The 18,311-nt window shown below is 37.6% G+C and overlaps 8 protein-coding genes across 8 annotated transcripts; 4 read left to right on the forward strand and 4 right to left on the reverse strand.

Moving 5' to 3' along the window:
* Positions 1-307: 307 nt before the first annotated feature.
* On the forward strand, positions 308-1,318 carry PHYBLDRAFT_160230 (hypothetical protein; the record flags this gene model as incomplete). The annotated part of the gene is made up of 3 exons (XM_018434143.1): positions 308-332; positions 414-504; positions 660-1,318. The coding sequence occupies 3 exons, from the start codon at positions 308-310 to the stop codon at positions 1,315-1,317; spliced, it is 774 nt and encodes a 257-aa protein (XP_018286140.1).
* Positions 1,319-1,624: 306 nt separating this feature from the next.
* On the reverse strand, positions 1,625-2,096 carry PHYBLDRAFT_173594 (hypothetical protein; the record flags this gene model as incomplete). Its single annotated transcript, XM_018437063.1, has 2 exons — positions 1,625-1,684; positions 1,794-2,096. 2 exons carry the CDS (start codon positions 2,094-2,096, stop codon positions 1,625-1,627), a joined length of 363 nt encoding a protein of 120 aa, XP_018286141.1.
* Positions 2,097-4,555: 2,459 nt separating this feature from the next.
* PHYBLDRAFT_183327 (calmodulin) lies at positions 4,556-6,087 on the forward strand. The gene is made up of 3 exons (XM_018438751.1): positions 4,556-4,569; positions 4,662-5,060; positions 5,228-6,087. The coding sequence occupies exons 2-3, from the start codon at positions 4,887-4,889 to the stop codon at positions 5,624-5,626; spliced, it is 573 nt and encodes a 190-aa protein (XP_018286142.1). The 5' UTR covers positions 4,556-4,569; positions 4,662-4,886; the 3' UTR covers positions 5,627-6,087.
* A 32-nt stretch (positions 6,088-6,119) lies between these two features.
* PHYBLDRAFT_173596 (calmodulin) lies at positions 6,120-6,788 on the forward strand (the record flags this gene model as incomplete). Its single annotated transcript, XM_018437064.1, has 2 exons — positions 6,120-6,183; positions 6,280-6,788. 2 exons carry the CDS (start codon positions 6,120-6,122, stop codon positions 6,786-6,788), a joined length of 573 nt encoding a protein of 190 aa, XP_018286143.1.
* Positions 6,789-7,313: 525 nt separating this feature from the next.
* Positions 7,314-9,054, forward strand: PHYBLDRAFT_69178 (hypothetical protein; the record flags this gene model as incomplete). The annotated part of the gene is made up of 2 exons (XM_018442059.1): positions 7,314-7,572; positions 7,727-9,054. The coding sequence occupies 2 exons, from the start codon at positions 7,314-7,316 to the stop codon at positions 9,052-9,054; spliced, it is 1,587 nt and encodes a 528-aa protein (XP_018286144.1).
* Positions 9,055-9,083: 29 nt separating this feature from the next.
* On the reverse strand, positions 9,084-10,558 carry PHYBLDRAFT_188814 (hypothetical protein). Its single transcript, XM_018439566.1, has 6 exons — positions 10,307-10,558; positions 10,001-10,143; positions 9,826-9,942; positions 9,640-9,741; positions 9,348-9,567; positions 9,084-9,152 (listed from the first exon to the last, which is right to left on the reverse strand). The coding sequence occupies exons 1-6, from the start codon at positions 10,517-10,519 to the stop codon at positions 9,135-9,137; spliced, it is 813 nt and encodes a 270-aa protein (XP_018286145.1). The 5' UTR covers positions 10,520-10,558; the 3' UTR covers positions 9,084-9,134.
* Positions 10,559-11,444: 886 nt separating this feature from the next.
* PHYBLDRAFT_69180 (fungal-specific transcription factor) lies at positions 11,445-14,540 on the reverse strand (the record flags this gene model as incomplete). The annotated part of the gene is made up of 3 exons (XM_018442060.1): positions 11,445-13,993; positions 14,344-14,373; positions 14,519-14,540. The coding sequence occupies 3 exons, from the start codon at positions 14,538-14,540 to the stop codon at positions 11,445-11,447; spliced, it is 2,601 nt and encodes an 866-aa protein (XP_018286146.1).
* A 678-nt stretch (positions 14,541-15,218) lies between these two features.
* PHYBLDRAFT_160235 (hypothetical protein) lies at positions 15,219-16,403 on the reverse strand. Its single transcript, XM_018434144.1, has 2 exons — positions 16,271-16,403; positions 15,219-15,755 (listed from the first exon to the last, which is right to left on the reverse strand). The coding sequence occupies exon 2, from the start codon at positions 15,743-15,745 to the stop codon at positions 15,356-15,358; it is 390 nt and encodes a 129-aa protein (XP_018286147.1). The 5' UTR covers positions 15,746-15,755; positions 16,271-16,403; the 3' UTR covers positions 15,219-15,355.
* Positions 16,404-18,311: the final 1,908 nt, after the last annotated feature.

Raw genomic sequence — 18,311 nt, forward strand, 5'->3', positions numbered from 1 at the left:
TATATATATATATATAAAAGTCGATATATTTTATATTAAGCATATTATATGTATACTATGTATACTATGTATGCACGTACATGCATACATATACATGCATACATGCGTACAATATATTTTACATGCATATACATGTGATGAGTATATGTATAATATGCTTAATATAACTTATTTTCAAGAAAGAAGTACACGAATTCACATTTAAGCCATTAAGAATTTATACATTCCTTCATCTTAATGCACAGGACACAATTCACATTGCATCTTTATACTCATCATCTTCATTATCATTTTACTATTATAGCCAATGGCTGACTCTGCACCGGCCGATAGTAAGTTTTAATTAAAGTCAGAATACAGACCGTATGAACCAGATCATTAAATATGTTTTTTTTTGCAATCATTAGAGCGTGGTGGATTTGGACGTGGTGGTGCCCGTGGTGGCCGTGGACGTGGCGGTGCCCGTGGACGTGGTGGACGTCGTGGCGATGAAAAGACCGAGTGGTGCGTATATATATCTTTTTTTTAAAAAAAAACAACATAACAATAGCTATGCATATATATATATATGTATAAAGTGCATTAATTTTTAATTAACTTAATCAATTATACTTCTTTATATATAATGATATTAATTCTCGTTTGTTAATTATTAATAGGGTTCCCGTTACCAAGCTTGGCCGTCTCGTAAAGGCTGGCAAGATCAAGTCTATTGAGGAGATCTACCTTTTCTCTCTCCCCATCAAGGAGTACCAGATCGTCGATTTCTTCCTGAGCAACTTGAAGGATGAGGTTATGAAGATCATGCCCGTCCAGAAGCAGACCCGTGCTGGTCAGCGTACCCGCTTCAAGGCCTTTGTTGTCATCGGTGACCACGATGGCCACGTTGGTCTCGGTGTCAAGTGCTCCAAGGAAGTTGCTACCTCCATCCGCGGTGCCATCATCCTCGCCAAGCTCTCCATTATCCCCGTTCGTCGTGGTTACTGGGGATCTGCTCTCGGTGAGCCCCACACCGTTCCCTGCAAGGTTACCGGTAAGTGCGGTTCCGCCTTGTGCCGTCTCGTACCTGCTCCCCGTGGTACCGGTATCGTCGCTGCCCCTACCCCCAAGAAGGTCCTCCAGTTGGCTGGTATCACCGATTGCTACACCACCTCCCGCGGTTCTACCCGTACCCTTGGTAACTTTGTCAAGGCTACCTTTGCCGCCATTGGTAACACCTACGGTTTCTTGACTCCCGATCTCTGGGAGGAGACCGAGTTCTCCAAGGTTCCTTACCAGGAATTCACTGACTTCTTGTCCCAGAAGCAGAGAAAGTAAAAGAAAAAATTCAAAAAAAAACTTTTTTTTTTAATAAATAAACTCTTGGAAACTCTTTCGTGTATAAAAAGAAAAACTATAATATTTTATTTCATTTCATTTCATTTGGATTTTTATGCTGTTAAAGAAAAATCACAACTTGATAAAGAAGTATGATTTATTTTAAAATCAAAGAAAAGGATTATTTATATTGATTGATTAATTGATTAATTTATTTATTTATTTAATATGTTTTGGTTTGATTCACAATGATATTAAATTATTGAGACAGTATGTGTGTGTGTCTGGGGGGGGGTTGTTTAAATGACTAGTGCATTTTAACATGAACAAGTGTTTGAGCATTGACATCCAACTCCTGAACCAAGACCTAATGTGTTATACATACATGCATAAGTATACAATAATAAGCATAATAAATAATGAACAAAAAATGAATTGTGTTCTAAATAATTATAAGGTTTTGTCAAGACTTGGACCTTACATTCGCAGGTAGATTTATGAGTGCAAAAGAGACGTGAATTGACATTTGAGTCAACTGATGATTGTTGTTCTGAGCCAGACTGATTTTCATGACTCTGCTTCTGTTGTTTCTGTTGTTTCTGCTGCTGCTGATGTTTGCAAGTGGTAATGATGTCTCCATCAGGAGTGTGATATGTAGGGGAAATACCCCAATCACGACCATCAGAATTCTGACTGTGGCTGGTACTTTGAGCCTTATTGGGATCAAAAGTCTTTATGCGAATGTTTAGACTATCTGGAGTGTTTGAAGAAGAGTTCATTGAGTGTAATGATTGTTCTTATTGTTATTTTGTAAAGAAGAGAATAAGCGAATGAAATGTTAAGTTCAAAGTAAAAGAGAAAAGACAGTATATATAAAAAGATAGACAGATATAATTGTAGCTGTTTATCTTACTTGTAGCAAATGAAAATGAAAATAGACTAATTTCATGCCGCTCTGTATTATATTCACACACTTTGTCTTGGTCACAAGCTCATCTGTATATACAATCAAGAGAGAGAGATATATATAATACAAAACAATAAATGAAATTGAAATGTGTGCCAAGCAAATGAGTATAACCACACACATTAAAGTATTGTGTTTCAATCTAGATTACCACGGTTTGCATTATCTGGTAATGAATAATGATTATACTTTTATTCATTGGTTTTCCTTGTACCAAAGTCAGGCAAAGGATGAACGGCCTTTGGTTAGACTGCATACAGATATTTTTGTTTTATTCTTCTTCTTCTTCTTCTTCTTCTTTATTTCAAATGTTAAGCTCGGAAATAAAGATGGATCTGCGTCTTCGTTGTCTTGGATATGTTATTTAAGCAACAGTTAAAATCTAGGCAATTTATATTTATCGGCTCTTGTTATTGGAAAAGTACCTACATATCTAAGATTTGATGCTGTCAAGTCGATCAACACAAAACAGAAAATGTCTATTTTACATATAATTCACCATGAATTCTATTGCTGTCTGTACAACAAGATATACTCTAAAGATGTGTTCTATCGTCAAAGAAAGAAAGAAAGAAAGAAAAGGAGAGAAAAACACAGGTTCTTTTTATTGATATTATTCTTTTGATCCAATGGATATAATTTGATCAAATATGCAAGCCACAATCCTCCCTTTTGTTCACATCAAAGGTAGCTTTTTCAGGATTGCTTTTCAACAATCAATTAAACTCGGATCTCACTAACGGGTCAGACTCAAGCTGGTGGTCTACTTTAATCCTCTTTACATATAAAAACAAAATTGTACACACATGTATACATACATACATACACGAGCTTTTTCTCCTCCCCCCCCCCCACATTTTTTTCTATTGCCGAATATTCGTATCTTGGCATTTTCAAAGTGCAGAAAGCTTCACTGTTAGATTTCCATGCTCTCATTAAAGTCCCCCTTATTTATTTACCTTCTGTCGCGTCATAACATGTAATGAGAGTAACTCACGTCATCTACCATCAAAATGTAGGCATGGTTACGATACAAAATAGATAAAAAAAATATATCTACAATAAATTCCAAGTGCTATATCTGGTACTCTTGTTTTTGCCAGGGCTCACTGGTCTTATTTATTGTTTTTCTACCATCTAAGGTGTAAAGCCTAAACAATTTAGTCTAGATCCAATATAATCATGATAATTGCAATAGACTTTGCAGGGTTCTAATCATTAATATTATGCCGTTGTTCCCCCTTTTTATCTCTCTCTCTCTCTCTCTCTCTCTGTATGAGGTAGCGAGTGAATGAGAGACTTTTTTTTAAAAAAAAATACTTAAATAATATATCAGTTATATATAATAATCCAACTCTGCTTGGTTATCAAATAATAGCTCTTTAGTTGAGCATATCTGTTGCGCGTGTATACTCAATTCCTTTGAGGATCACTGTACTACACTACCTTTGCTTTACTTTATTTTTATTTTTATTTTTATTTTATCTTTGGACCAGCTACTTGGGCTTGTTCAACTGAAATACAATCTTTAGCTTTTGCAAGCAAGTAATGGGAAGAACGACAAGATCCTTTAATATAGTACAAATATAAAGAGCTTTCTGATGCCCTAGGGTCGGTCTTTCTCTTTATGTTAATTCTTAAAAATAATGCAATCAATACATTAGTCTTAATGCCATTGAATATATATATACACACACAAAGGCATCTTGAACAGCTTTGGATGATTAAGATGTTTTACAGATTTTTTTTTGTGGTTTAATAAAGAGTGTGTGTATGTGTGTTGTCTTTAATAAAACGTTGCATCGTTGCATCGTTGTTCCTGTTACTGAGGGACGGCTATTGTATTTTATGATTCTCTTGGCAAAAAGAAGAAAACCAAAAAAAAAAAAAAAAAAGAGTAGTGGTTGTGGTAAAAGGGAGGACGTAAGGAGGTCTTTCTTTTTTTTTTTTCAAGTAGTGCAGAGTAAGCTTTGCTGTGTTTCTTTTTTGTTTTTTGGTTGTATAATGTATATAAAAGACACGTATGAGTAGTGTGTGCCATATTTCTTTAAAAGAATAAAAGATATAAGCCATACTGCAATATCCATAAAAGGAAACCAGAGCACACTGAGCGTGGCGTTGAAAGTATACAGACAGTAAAGAATTCTTGACTATTAGGACTAGCAAGTAGATTAATGGTTAGTATTGTATAGATTTTGCTTATATAAAATAATAATAATAGTATATATTTTTGTATTTATTTCTCAATAGAATGCTCTCTTGTTCTCCAATAGAAATTTGAGAAGGTAATTTTTTACAAAACTGTATATTTTTGGCTCATGATTTTCTTCTATATAAAAAATAATAATTCAAATTTCGCCTGTTTGTTCTTTTTTAGTGTTTTCCATTGGAAAGAAAGAAAAGAAAGGGGGTGCACCATTTTTCATAAATATATATTTACCACCACCACTACTACTACTACTACTACTACTACTACTGCTGCTGCTGCTACTACTGCTGCTACTAATACTAATACCAATCATCACTGCAACCACTGCAAATATTACAACTACTGCTGCCACTATAAAAATATTAATAATAATAAAAATAATATCTTATTAAAATGACAAATAAGCGCTCAAGCCTCGGTATTCACCTCCTTAGTACCGAAAAACGCCTCGAACTCGAGGAAATGTTCCAATCTTTTGATGTCGACAAGGACAATATGCTGTCACGCACAGAAGTCCAAAACATGTTAACTTCTTCTGGCTTCAAACCAGAGGATATTCCGTCAATGGTAAGAAAGAGAAAGATCGAATAAAAAGGGCGGATAATTTAGACTATCACGCCACAGTCAACACACACACAAAGAAGAAACAAATCTATCTGGATTTAATGCTGCAAATAATGCGTAATGTTAATGTTAATGTTGATATAAAATATTTGTAATTTGTTTGATGATAGGTCGATGAGATGATGATTGGCAGTAAAGACCAAAGGATGACATTTGAAGCGTTTGTCAAGGTTATGCGGCCTACTCTTTCACAGCCTCATCGCCAGTCTTCTAAAGAGAAAGAGCTCCGTGAGGCATTTGATGCATTTGATCTCGACAAAGATGGCAATATATCGACATCAGAGCTTATCAAGATGATGCACCAGTTGGGAGACAAGGTGTCGGAGCAAGATGCTATTCAAATGATCAAGGACGTGGATAAGAACGGAGACAGACAGGTCAACTTTGAAGAGTTTGCTGTCATGATGGGTGTCCAGCTAAAATCGCCTATACCACCCGAAGATAACCAAAATCATAACAATCATCATCGGTTCTCATTCAGGCACCTATTTCGATCGCATAAACATTAATCAAATTTCCTTTCTTAATCTTTGTTTTTCATTGGTCCAAAATAATATTCACCTCTTTTCTTTTTTATATATACATATCTCCCCCCAAAAAAGAAAGAATCAAAAGAACTTCATTTAATTGTAATCTAAAAAAGAAAGCTCAGCGCAGAATATTTTCTATTATCTTTAAAATTGTTCTATGTAGAAGAAGTACCCACCTTTTTTTTTTATTATATATACACCTAAATTGTTTCAATGCTTATTATATTATATTATATTATATGTATAGGTATTCCCCGACTTCTTTTTATTCTTTCTTATGTTCTTTCCAATGTATATCTGACTCCTCCCCCCAAGAAACCATCCGTTCAATAATTTGTATAAATATAACCTCTTTCTTTTCTTTCTTATACACATCACCTCCCCTTCTCTTTTACCTTTGGATTTCCCTAATAAACCTTGACCCCTTTGGTCCTCTACCTTATTCACAATTACATACCAACTCTATTTCAATATGATGAACCAAACCGCTGCCCTACTTGGTGTCACTATGGAAGAAATGGCAACTCTTAAACAAGGTACTGATAACATTACGGACAATTATCCCAAAAAAAATAAAAAAAAAAAAATAACCAGCCAACTAATTAATTAATCAATTAAATCAATAAAATTAGCCTTTCAATTATATGATCCAAAAGGCCTCGGAGGTATTCCTCTCGACCGTTTCGCTCAGGTCCTCAAAGCTCTCGGAATCGCAACCGATCCTGTCCAGATCCAGGCAATCATCAGAGCAGCAGACGCTAATGGCGACAATCTCATCGACTTTGACGAATTCGTCCAGGCCATGGCAGAACACATTCCCCCAACCCCACCTCTGGAGTCTGAAAACGAAGAAGACGACGATGAAGAAGAAAGAGAAAGAGGAGGATATTTTAGAGCTTCAAATCATCGGGCAATCAGAAAATCTGTCTTCCACGATCAGGACGATCTTGTGCTCTGCTTCCAACAATTTGATAAGAATAAGGATGGTCTGATCAGTCGCCAGGAATTAGAACAGGTTATGGCTGATTTAGGAGAGCGTATGAGTCCCCAGGAAATCAAGGACATGATGGATGAGGCAGACACAAACAAGGACGGATTTATTGATTTTGAAGAATTTAAGCATCTTTTACCACCCCTTTAGAAATTACACTTTCTTGTTGTACATTATTTATTTATTTGTCTTGTAAATATACATATACATAATATACTTATCATTATCATTCTTATCATTATCATTCTTATCATTATTAATATAAATTATCCAATTATCCAATTATATATTATACTTCTTTAATTTATCAATTGTCTTTAAAGAAGTTGGTTTTAAATTGATTGGCTTTTAATACAGAGAGAAAATCAAACGATTAATATCGGACATTGTAAAGAGACAAAAGATTGGCTGTGTCTGTCTGTGGTGTTAAAAATATATGAGATTAAAAATCAAATCAAATCAAACCAAAAAGAAAAAGAAAAAGAAAAAGAAAAAAAAAAAAAAAAAAACGTCGTCATTCAGCTGTCAGTAATTATTATTATTTAAAATATATATATATATATATATTCTGCTTTATAAAAGAGCAACCAAATAAAAAATAAATAAGAAAATTCCTTTTAATTAAAAGCAATAATATATATATATATATTATATATATTATATAGTGTGTATATAATGTTAGGGATCTTGTCACTTAAACGAGCTGTGGGCATACTTGTTCTAGTGACAGCCTTAATCCTTATGCTCACAAGCTGGCTCGAGACATCAAATACCCAAAACTGCTCTTTTCGTAGCACAATGTCTATCCAACGCCTTCGTTTGGCCCGATCGACACCCGATACACCTCACACACTCTCCTTTGGCCTCTGGGGACAGTGTGCCATATACGACTCTCACTGCTCATGCACACCAACCTCCCTTTCTTACACCCCAGGTTAGAATCACAAATATATATATATATATAGGCTATTCAATTGGACTTTTTTTATTATTACTATTACTATTCGCAAATACTCGACCACAACAACCGTAACTAACATCAATCTTTTACTATTCTCTCTCTTCTTTATATATATATATATATAAAGACAACCGTCTTGTAGCAACTACTGCTGGTCAGATAGCCAAGATCGTTCTTGTATTTTTGTCCAATATTTCCTTGTTCCTTGCCGTCATTTCTTATCACCTGCCCATACTACATCCCTCAGTCTGCCTTTCATTGACCTTACTCGCACTTGTCTGGATAGCAAGTGGATTTGGAGTCTCCTACAACCACTACCACCAACAAATCAAAAATGCATGTCAATCCCAGATATGGCCATGTGCAGACGCAGATCCTGGCCTAGAAACCATCCTATTCGGTCTTGTTATCGGCCTGTTGGTAGTAGTAACAACAATACTGCTATTGTTTCTCATACAAAAATCGCCCACCCAACCACAAGAAACCGATCACATCAGTCTCCAAAGTGCCACTTTCACCAATGCCCCCACAATTATTGATCACAATTATAATTACAATTACAATTGCACACCTACGCACCCATATACACAAAGTTTCCCTCAGAATCCCGACAATATCAATACCAATCTCAATAATTACGATTATCTGCAACAAAAACCAATTGAAGATCTACTTCCTCGTGGATACACTTTTATCAAATCCATTCCACTCCACCCGCCCCCAAACCACTGCAGCCATAATTACTACAATCACCACAAGATTTCTCCAGCTGAAGATGACACCCGGCTAAATAATTCGGAACACTCGGCTGACACTGACACTGACACAGATACTGGGACTGGGACTGGGACTAGGACTAGGACTAGGACTGAGACTCGAACTAGAACTAGAACTCGAACTAAATATCGTACTGGTGCTGGCATTGGTACTGGTACTGGTACTGGTACTAATACTTGTGATCGTGCTGGTGATCACGATCATGTTGGCAATGGTACTACTAGTTCTGGCTCTGGTTCTGGTGGTCCTGGTGGTTCTGGTGGTAATGGTGGTGCTGGCACGACAATTTCCACACAGAATTCCATGTGTTTAATACCCGCCCATGTTCCGACTTGCTTCTCAAGATGGAGTAGACCATTGGCTAAGCGTGAGAGCCAATGTTCTCACCATACTTTTGGTTCAGATGTTGCCTGGACACATGTCGTTCCTCGTCTTTCGGCCGAAACCGTCATGACCTTACCAAAAAGCATCTACCCCTACCAAACCGGTACCTCGTCGCAGTTTTGTATGACTCCCGGTTGTGGAAACCAGGCTTTGGATCCAGATTACTTTCCATCACTTTCACAATCACACTCGGTCAGCAGCAGTCATCCCAGTCTTGCCCTAGAGCTGACACATTCATCAATTGTCTATTATGAAGATGATGATGATGATGAAGAAGATGATGATGATATATAATTGATTTATTCTCTTTTTTTTTATATTTTGGTTACTATTTGACTTTCTTGATGTTTGATGATAGGATATAAATTGATTGTTCATGATGAATTGGAAAACTGTGATCAAATAGAAACATACACACACAAATGTATACAAAGGATAATGAGAGAGGGAGAGAAAGAAAGACTCATCAATTGCAAAATTACAAAATAAGCAAATTATAGTATATTTATATATAAAAGAAGAAGAAGAATACATAATGAACGAACAAAGAAGAAGATAAAGAAATAAAGAAGAAGAAAAGTACTTGCCTGGTTGTGATAGATCTGGTATTCAAGTAAGATCGGTAGGAACTTCCACAATGAGAACTCTGGCCAATAGCAATCTACAAACTGGATCTGACAGCCATTGTTGGATTGCCACAGCAAAAAGTCGCTTAGTCTGATCTCACCAGATGTTCTCACCAACACATCAAGAGGTGGACATTTGGATGTAAATAGGTGATCTCTGATTAAATCCTCGTTGATATCTCTATTAAGATAAAGTAAAAAGAATGATGATTATGATAGTCTTTTGAATATAGACAATAAATAAATAACTTACTCTAAATTTATCTTGTTGTCTTGTACCAATTGAACGGTTTCTTTGATAGCTGTTGTCATTTCATCACGGGAAGTATAAGGACAACAGATATTAAAGATGCGTCTATATAAAAGATGATAATTAAATAATTAAATAAATAATAATTTGCTTTTATAAACCCCAAATGTAATGTTTAAAGAGACCTACTTTTTGTTGTTCTTTGTATTTTCCATTGCTCGACGTGCTACTTCGGCAACGTCTTTTGGTAAATAATCTAGATTTCCCAAGAATCTTACACCTATATCATATTCAGCCACCAGTGCACTAGCAATAAATAAATAAATAAATATTAATATTAACGTATGTATACATCTTTACTTACTTTTTATCACAAAAGGTTTCAAATGCTTTACGAAACAACTCCATCAGGTAATCGATTTCTGTCTTTGATCTTTTGAAATTCTCAATACTGAACGCATACACAGTTACAGCCTCAACACCTAATTTCATACAAATTTCCAAAACCTAATTTTATTTTAAAAATTAAAAGTAAAATTAAAATTAAAATTAATATCGATATCGATATCAATATCAATTAGACGAATATCATAAAATATATCTTTGTTAAATAATTGTCTATATTGATTGTGATTATAATTACTTTGATAAAGTAGATCTATAGTTTTACCTTTTCAAGTTGTTTGAATCCTTCATAATGTCCAAACTTTGTAGAATTTGCACCAGCCTTGTGTGCAAATCGTCGATTGCCATCAAGAATGAATCCAATGTGACGAGGGATGCTTCCTTTGCTTAGAACAGCAACTGTTGCCTCTTCAACTACATTCTGACAATTGGCGTACAAGCGCTGCATGGCATTGGGTGGATTTGTATCGGGTTCCATGACGATGGCGATGACGCTGAAGATGACGCTGAAGATAAGTATGGGGAAGGGGGTGCTTATAAATGCTAATGTAAGAAAGAAAGAAAGAATGTATGTGTGTATCACTAGACTATCAAACTATTACTATTATTATTATATTATTATTAAATAAATGAAGCAAAAAGAAGAAATATAATAATAATAATAAACATATGAAAATCAGATCTCTCTCTCTCTCTATATATATATTATATAATATAAATTCATTTCACATTTAGTGTAAATTAAATTTATACAATAAAAGAAAACAAACACCGATACATTCTCTTTCTATTTTTAATAAGGAAACATTAGTACTGATATGCACATATATACGTATAGGAGTTTATTAGGTAAAGAGGTAGGGTGTAAGGTTTGTAGGAATGTAAGTGATAAATGCCATTAGAACAGAGGGACCGATTGACAAGAAGGAATAAGGTATAATTAAGTATTGAGAATATTAACAGAGAAAGTAAGTAAAAGTAAAAGTAAAAAAAAAAAAAACAAGTAAAAAAGAAAATTGATGGTATAGATATCTTTCTTCCATTCTCTTTTCTCAATATATTTCTTTTCATTTTTTTCCACATATACACACACATAGATGTTTGTGCCTTTTGCCTTGTTCGTCAAGGTCTCCTAGGAAATAGTAATGTAAGTAACGCAATGGAATAATAACTAAATAGTAAGTCAATCAATAGACATTTAGATTGTTTTGTGAGAAAGGCAAAGACAAGGAGGATACTGTGCTTGTGAGGAGGTAGGATTGAAGGTGAAGGTGACAGTGGAGGTGGAGGTGGAGGTGGAGGGAATGTGTTGGTTTTTTGTTTGCTTTCAATTATAATAAATATACCATGTATCAAAAAATGAACAAAAAAAAAGATCAGGGCATTAAGTAAAATAAACAGGATCAAGTAACTTCACTGCTACTACTAGTCATAAAAGACTGTGCTTGTGTTTGTGTTTGCTGGTCTTTACAAGTCTGATACATCAAAGGTGAATTAAAAAGCGAATCATCAAAATCAACACCCATAAAATAACTCTCGGCTGTCGTCGTCGTTGTCGTTATTGTGGTCGTGGTTGTATCAAACTCCTGGACCTCTTCTTGAGGTGTGTGGGGTTCATTATTCGTCGTAGCCATCCCATGCTCAGACAGAAACTCATTAAGACATGTGGCGATATCGTTCGGGAGTCCGTTGTAATTCACCTGTCTGGATGTCAAGATACTCAGGATACGTTTTAGCATCACCTGAGCAGGGAATCGATGGTATTCGTCTGGTCCCAGGCTATTTCGACAAAACACGGTCGATGCCTGATAAATACAGTTGATAAATTGCTGGCACACGCACCACCCAAACTTTTCTGAAATCAGTTCCGACAATCCGACAATCCGGTTGGCAGCATCGGTACAAATCTTGTGTGATCGTTCAACGCATTGTGTAAAAGATGTATCTGAAAACTGCTCTTGCTGGGGTTGTTGCTGATATTGGAATTGATATTGATATTGATGCTGATGCTGATGTTGATGCTGATGTTGATGCTGATGTTGATGCTGATTATATTGTTGGTGTGACGGTGGTGTAGAAGGTGGCGGAGAAGTCGCCGAAGCTGGCGAGGCCGGCATGACACCAATGTTCACTGCCGTAGCTGCCGATACATTCTGATCCATTATACCATAAGAGGTTTGAGAATAATGAAGTGAAGAAAATGGCATGGGGCTATTAAACGCGACCCCGGTTTTGGGTGACAAGAAGATCTTGTGGAGCAAAAGCCATTGGTTTTGGTACCCAAGCTGAAGCAGCAATCGAGCATGCTGATCGAGTGCAGAAACATCCATCTCCTGGCCTTTCACATATCCACTTGTATTGGTCGGCGTATATGTTGAGCTTTGGCGATAATGAGCAGGCAGGCGACTAAACCAGGTTGCTAAAGAAATCTCTAATGTCCTGACACGATTGGCCCAAGCGGGCGGCAATTTCCCGCTGCTGTTACTATGATAGTCTTTCTGTTGGTGTCCCTGGTACTGGTGGTACTGCGCAGCAAGATTTTGAATCTTTTTCCCAATCTTGGCCAGCTCTAAAAAATGCACCGCGTAGGTTTCCTTGCAGCGCGCCTTTGTGTCAATCTGGATCTGTCCTCGTTGGGTAAGCAATTCGGTCAGCTGGATGAGCTCATAAAAGTCAATCGTGTCAAACGACTTGATCTGGTCTGGTTCACCCGAATACGTGGCACTGGTCATGTCTGTATAAAAAAATACCATAAACAGCCTCAGGTGAGTTCGTCGAAGCCTTGGATCGGTGGGAAGACGGCCAGAGGTGGGGTGAATCTCCATGTCGAACAGCATTCGGTAGGCTAAACTGATATAAATCCGGGCTTGAGACTGGCGTTTGCACAATACGCAAAACATGGCCAGATTCATTAGGGTCTCAAGAGTCGATGTGTCCGGTGTATCAAAAGAATCCACGATCGCCTGGCGTGCACGCTCATAGTAAAAGTAAGCAACTTCGTAGGCATCTTTACAGACATCCTTGTCGTGTCGAACAACGTGTATAAGCACCATGGCCATCTGAGAGTCGATGCAAACTTGATTACGTCTGGGGTCGGTTGAGCGATAATAAAACGAGGCCATGTCATCTGCAAATTTGGGGTGAAGACACTCCCAATAGACGCGACACATGTAATCTACTATTGAAGAAGGCACATTTTGGGTGAAGGCGTCGATATTAATGTCGCGATCCTCGTATTTCTCTAGGCAAGAGTTTGGGTGACGAGAGAGAGCAGCTGCCCAGAATTCGGTCGCAAGTTCGATCTGGAGAGGTGCGTTAGTAATATTGCTATTGTTATTAGCGCTCAACATTTCGGCGTCTTCTCCGGTCCCGTTCGCCGATGAAAAATTGGAAGGGGGAGTCCCGGTAAGTAGGGCAATCTTTTGAACGGCGTCAACTAACTGGTCTACAGAAGTGATGTTTGTGTCCAGACGAAGTGAATTCCCCGGCTGGAAAGAGAGGATCCAGGGCATCAAGGGCTGGTCATTTATGTGAGCGTTTGTTAGAGTGTCAGCCAAAGAGATCGGAAGAGCAGGAAAGAGAGTCTCGGTCGCATTCTGTTGGGTACTGGTTGTGTTGGCTGTGTTGGCTGTGTTGGCTGTGTTGGCTGTTCTGGCCGTATTTGCTGCGTTGAGACGTCGCCGGTCAAATTGTTCTGAAGCTTTATCTAGTTCGCGAGTCATACGTCCTAGAACAGGTGTTGTTTTTTCAATCCAGGACTCGATTTCATAAAAGGTTATCTGTAAGGCTTCGAGCTCATCCTGCTGCATTTTCTGTTCCTTTGCGGCAGCTCTTGCTTCAGTTGCAGTCAAGACTTTTTGGGGTTCTAGGCTCGAACTTGGTTGGTCTCTTGAAGGTTCGTCATGATACTTGGCCGAAACTGAGTCGAGCAGAAACATAAAACAGTGAAAAACTACGAAAGATACAGAGAGACAGAGATGAATCTAGCGATAGTGATAGTGATAGTGATAGTGATAGTGATAGCGATAGTGATAGTGATAGTGATAGCGGTAGTAGTAGTAGTAGTAGTAGTGATAGTGATATAGAGGAAATTAAGAGTGAAAAAGTAAAGAGAAAAAGAGAGAGAGAGACAAATGAGTGTATGGTACAATAAATAGAGTCTTAATAGGTCATCTAAAAATTTCGAGTCCCGGGGATGGGTTCCCCATGGTTATATATTCTGTGTGTCTGTGTATTTATATCTGTATTCACATATGCTTTCCATTCAATTTTCTATCCTATCTTTCTTTTTCAAGATTTTACTATCGCCTATTAGTACTATTGTCTTTATTTCTTTAACATATACATAAGAGTATATAATTTCAAGATACATATAAGAAAATATAGATGTATACAACCCTCTCTATAATTGTGAATGTAATGGTTTGCAATAATCCTTGAATTGGTTACTACCATTATATTCACATATCCAAGTTACCGTAGTAGCGTTTTTTTGCCATATTTAAATATAAAGTATAGAAATATATACACATGTACATATGTTACTTAAAACCTAAATAACCATTTATAAATAACAAGTCAGTTTGTTCCGCAACCTTTTACTTTGTGTATGTGTGTTTGTATTTCGCGTTGGATTATAGATATATTTGATAACAAAGGGCTATGATTATCAGTATTCTTCTGCTATTCATGCCATGATTTGCTAGCAATATTTTCTTTTATATTCAAAATAAAATCAAATAAAATCAACAGGCAAACAAACAAACAAAAAGATAGTACCCAGAAAATCGTTTCGCACACCATCGGAATAACGTTTAAGCAGTGATCGGGTAAACAGTAAGAAAAGAGAAAGAAAAGAGCCAAACTTGTATTCTTTTATTACTGTTTTTGGAATAAAGATTTTTTTTATATAAAAACAAAAAGAAAATCTTTATATTTGCTTTTGGTGTTAATTCTTGTTTCCATGGCTACTAAAATATTGAGATATTTATACTTTTAGCTAAAATGCTAATTAACCGTTTTAGCCATTACTTGAACCAAGTATATGAATACTATTGACACCAATATTACTAATACGCGTTCTAAGATCAATAAAGAAGAATAGAGACTCAACAGCAACAATACTAAAAGATTGTGATATACATTTAGAAGATATATAGTGTATGGGTGTATTTTGTATCAAGACTCTCTTTCTTGCCTTCTTTCTTTTTAATAATGATAATGATAATTAAAAAAAAATAGTTAAATAAAAAAGAAAGAAAGAAATTTACTGCATTTTGCATTTACTTTTTTTTATGCTTTTTTTTTTTACTTTTTACTTTGATCGATTAGATTGCTCTCTCCAGGCTTTTTGGAGCTTGCCAATTTCTCGTTGAGAATCTGGACTTGGTGGATGTGTGGTGTCGATGAGATGCCAGTCCGTACCGGCAAAGTTACTGACTTGACCATGTACACTTTCTTCAAGTTTCATCAGTTCGGCTACGAATCCAATATTTGGTGACACGGTTGGACGAGATTTGATAAGATGCCGGTAAGCCCGTTTGAGTGTCCATTGTTCAGACAACACCAGGTATGCCAAAATAGCCGCCGCAGATCTTGATTTGCCAGCCTTGCAGTGTACGTAGATTGGTTCATGATGGTCCTTTGCACTATCTAAAGACCCAGCCACACAAACATATAAACACACATACACAAGCACATACATAATCCCACACCCATACATATATATATATATATATATATATATACGTACCCCCACACGCACAATCCCACACAAACACAAACACAAACACAAAGAAAAGAGAGAGAGAGAGAGAGAATTATGAATGAATAAGCAAGTTCACAAAGATAGATCACCAATAAAAGTAAATAAAAAAATAGTAAAATATAAAGATGAATATTTTGGATATGAAAAGATTAAGAAATAATGATTCAATTGAATCATCACTCTCATCTTCTTTTATTATAATAATAGTAATAATATCAGCAGTAGCAACAGTAGCAGCGACAATAGCAGCAACAACAGCAACGATAGCTGCTGCTGCTGCTGCTGCTCCAGTATTAATATCAATGATGGTAGTAATGATAATGATAATTATAGAAGTAGTAGTAGTAGTAGTAGTAGTAGTAGTAGGAGTAGGAGTAGTGACGGCGGCAATAATAGCTATAATCATTGTAATAAGAGTAAAACTAATACTAATTATAATAAATATCTTCTTATAATGTTTACCAATAACATGTACGGCCATTCTGAGGGTGGAGTCTACATTTCGCATCTCGACCGTATCGCGTGCTGCAATTTTTGTGTACACAAATCTCTCTTTGAGACCTGGCACATCATCATCACACTCTTCAGCCATGTTGAGGATACGGCGAATCGACCGCCCAGCCAGGCGAGCCATTTGATCAGGTGTGGTAATTTCAGGCCCAAGATAAAGGAATCCTGGTACAATCTCTGACACGACAAAGGAGTACTCACTTTCCGGAGTCGCTTCCCCTGACATTGCAGTCATGTACATCTCTGTAGGTGTTTCTTCTTCCTCGTTATCATCATCATCTTCTTCTTCTTCTTCTTCTAGCTCTTGCTCTTCGTCATCTTCTTGTTGTTTCTGTTGTTTCCGGGCATCATAATTTTCACTATTACCTACATTTTTGCCTATTCCTCCTCTGCTTGAACCAACACAATTTGCCATTGGTCTGTTTCTGAGTGAATTATTCTCGGCGATACTCGAAAGATGGTCTGTTGAAGAAGATGGCCAGGTACCATTCTTGGAAGATTGTCTTGCCAGGCCAATCCCTGCCGTTTTCTTCAAGAGGTTTGACGCTAATGAAGACGACGAGGACGAGGACGAGGATGCGGTTGGCAAGGGGGGCAATGCTTGTGGTGCAGGCTTTTGCGATTCTGTTTTTGATCCTAACAATTGTGATGAGGCTGAAGTTGATGTTGAGAGTGTGGTTGGTTTGGGAGCGTGGGTATTGGTATGAGTATGGCCATGCCCATGGCTGTGACCGTGACCGTGAGCACGCCGATTGGTAGCGACAGTAGCCTTTGGACGAACATTTGAAGTATCGAGGCTAAAGAGAGATGCTCTTCGCTGCACATTCGTAGTGCTGACGGGTGGATTTGAAAGTGTGGTCGCGCTGCGGGACTGGGTTGGTAGAAGCGTACGACTCAAGGACCGTTTGGGAGACGGATCTGTCTGGAGAAACGAATTTTGTGGAAGCGGCAGGGGAGGTGTTTCTGCTCGACTTGGGGAGACTGTTTCACTCCACTGTCTAAATGCCGCATAGCCTCCTTCAAGCCAATAAATCTGCCCCTTTGCTGAGCCACTGGCACTACTATTAACACCTTCACTACCCTTGCTACCAATATCATTACCGCTACAGCTTCCGCTTCCGCTACTGCTACCGCTACCGTTAACATTGCCGTTACTATTACCACTAACATTAACACTACCAATACCACTACCACTACCACTACCATTATTATTACTGCTGTTATTATTATCACTTGCACCATTGCCCCCAATGATTGTCTTTAGATTAGATATGCCGAGTGGATAGGCCGTTGGTTTTGTATTGGGGGATTCAAAGAAACATTTTTCCAATACTCCTACAAGAGTCCATGCAAACGACGACTTGTCTGCTTCGTGCATGTATTCATCATATACCACGATTGAGGCTTCGTTGTTACTCTTGTTGCTGAGCCATTGTTGTTTCCACCTGCAAAAGTACTCCTTGCCTTCTGGTGTGCTGATAAAATTTTCGAGGCTAAAATTAGACACTGCGCCTCTGCGGTATCGTTTGATAAGAAGAGTCGGCAGGTTTACATTGATTGCCTGGTTGATGTGGGACTTTTCGTACTCGGGTAGACTGCGCATATCAATAAAGAGGGGTTGCAAGCGGTGTTCGGCAGGAGAGCCAAGTCCACTACCATTATCACCATTATCACCACTACTACTACCATTAAGCGCAGCCAGACCGGCAGGTGTGATAGGCATGGCTTGGTGGACTGGTTTCTCGGTCGTTAATGCACCTGTGCTTGTGCCTGTGTTTATGCCTGTGTTTGCGCCTGTGTTTGCGGACGAGAGGTGGTGAGGGCTGTAAGGGGTTGGGACCAATAAACCAGGAATTCGCTTGTTGACTTTACCAGACGGCCGGTTGATCGAGAGCGAGGAGTTTGTACCGATCAGGGCCATCATCTTGCGAGGAGATCCTGGAGAGATTGGCGAGTGATTGTGCCGAGAGTTGTGTAAAGAACTTGCGGTGGT

Source organism: Phycomyces blakesleeanus, assembly GCF_001638985.1.
Source record: "Phycomyces blakesleeanus NRRL 1555(-) unplaced genomic scaffold PHYBLscaffold_26, whole genome shotgun sequence".
Taxonomy (NCBI): Eukaryota; Fungi; Mucoromycota; class Mucoromycetes; order Mucorales; family Phycomycetaceae; genus Phycomyces; species Phycomyces blakesleeanus.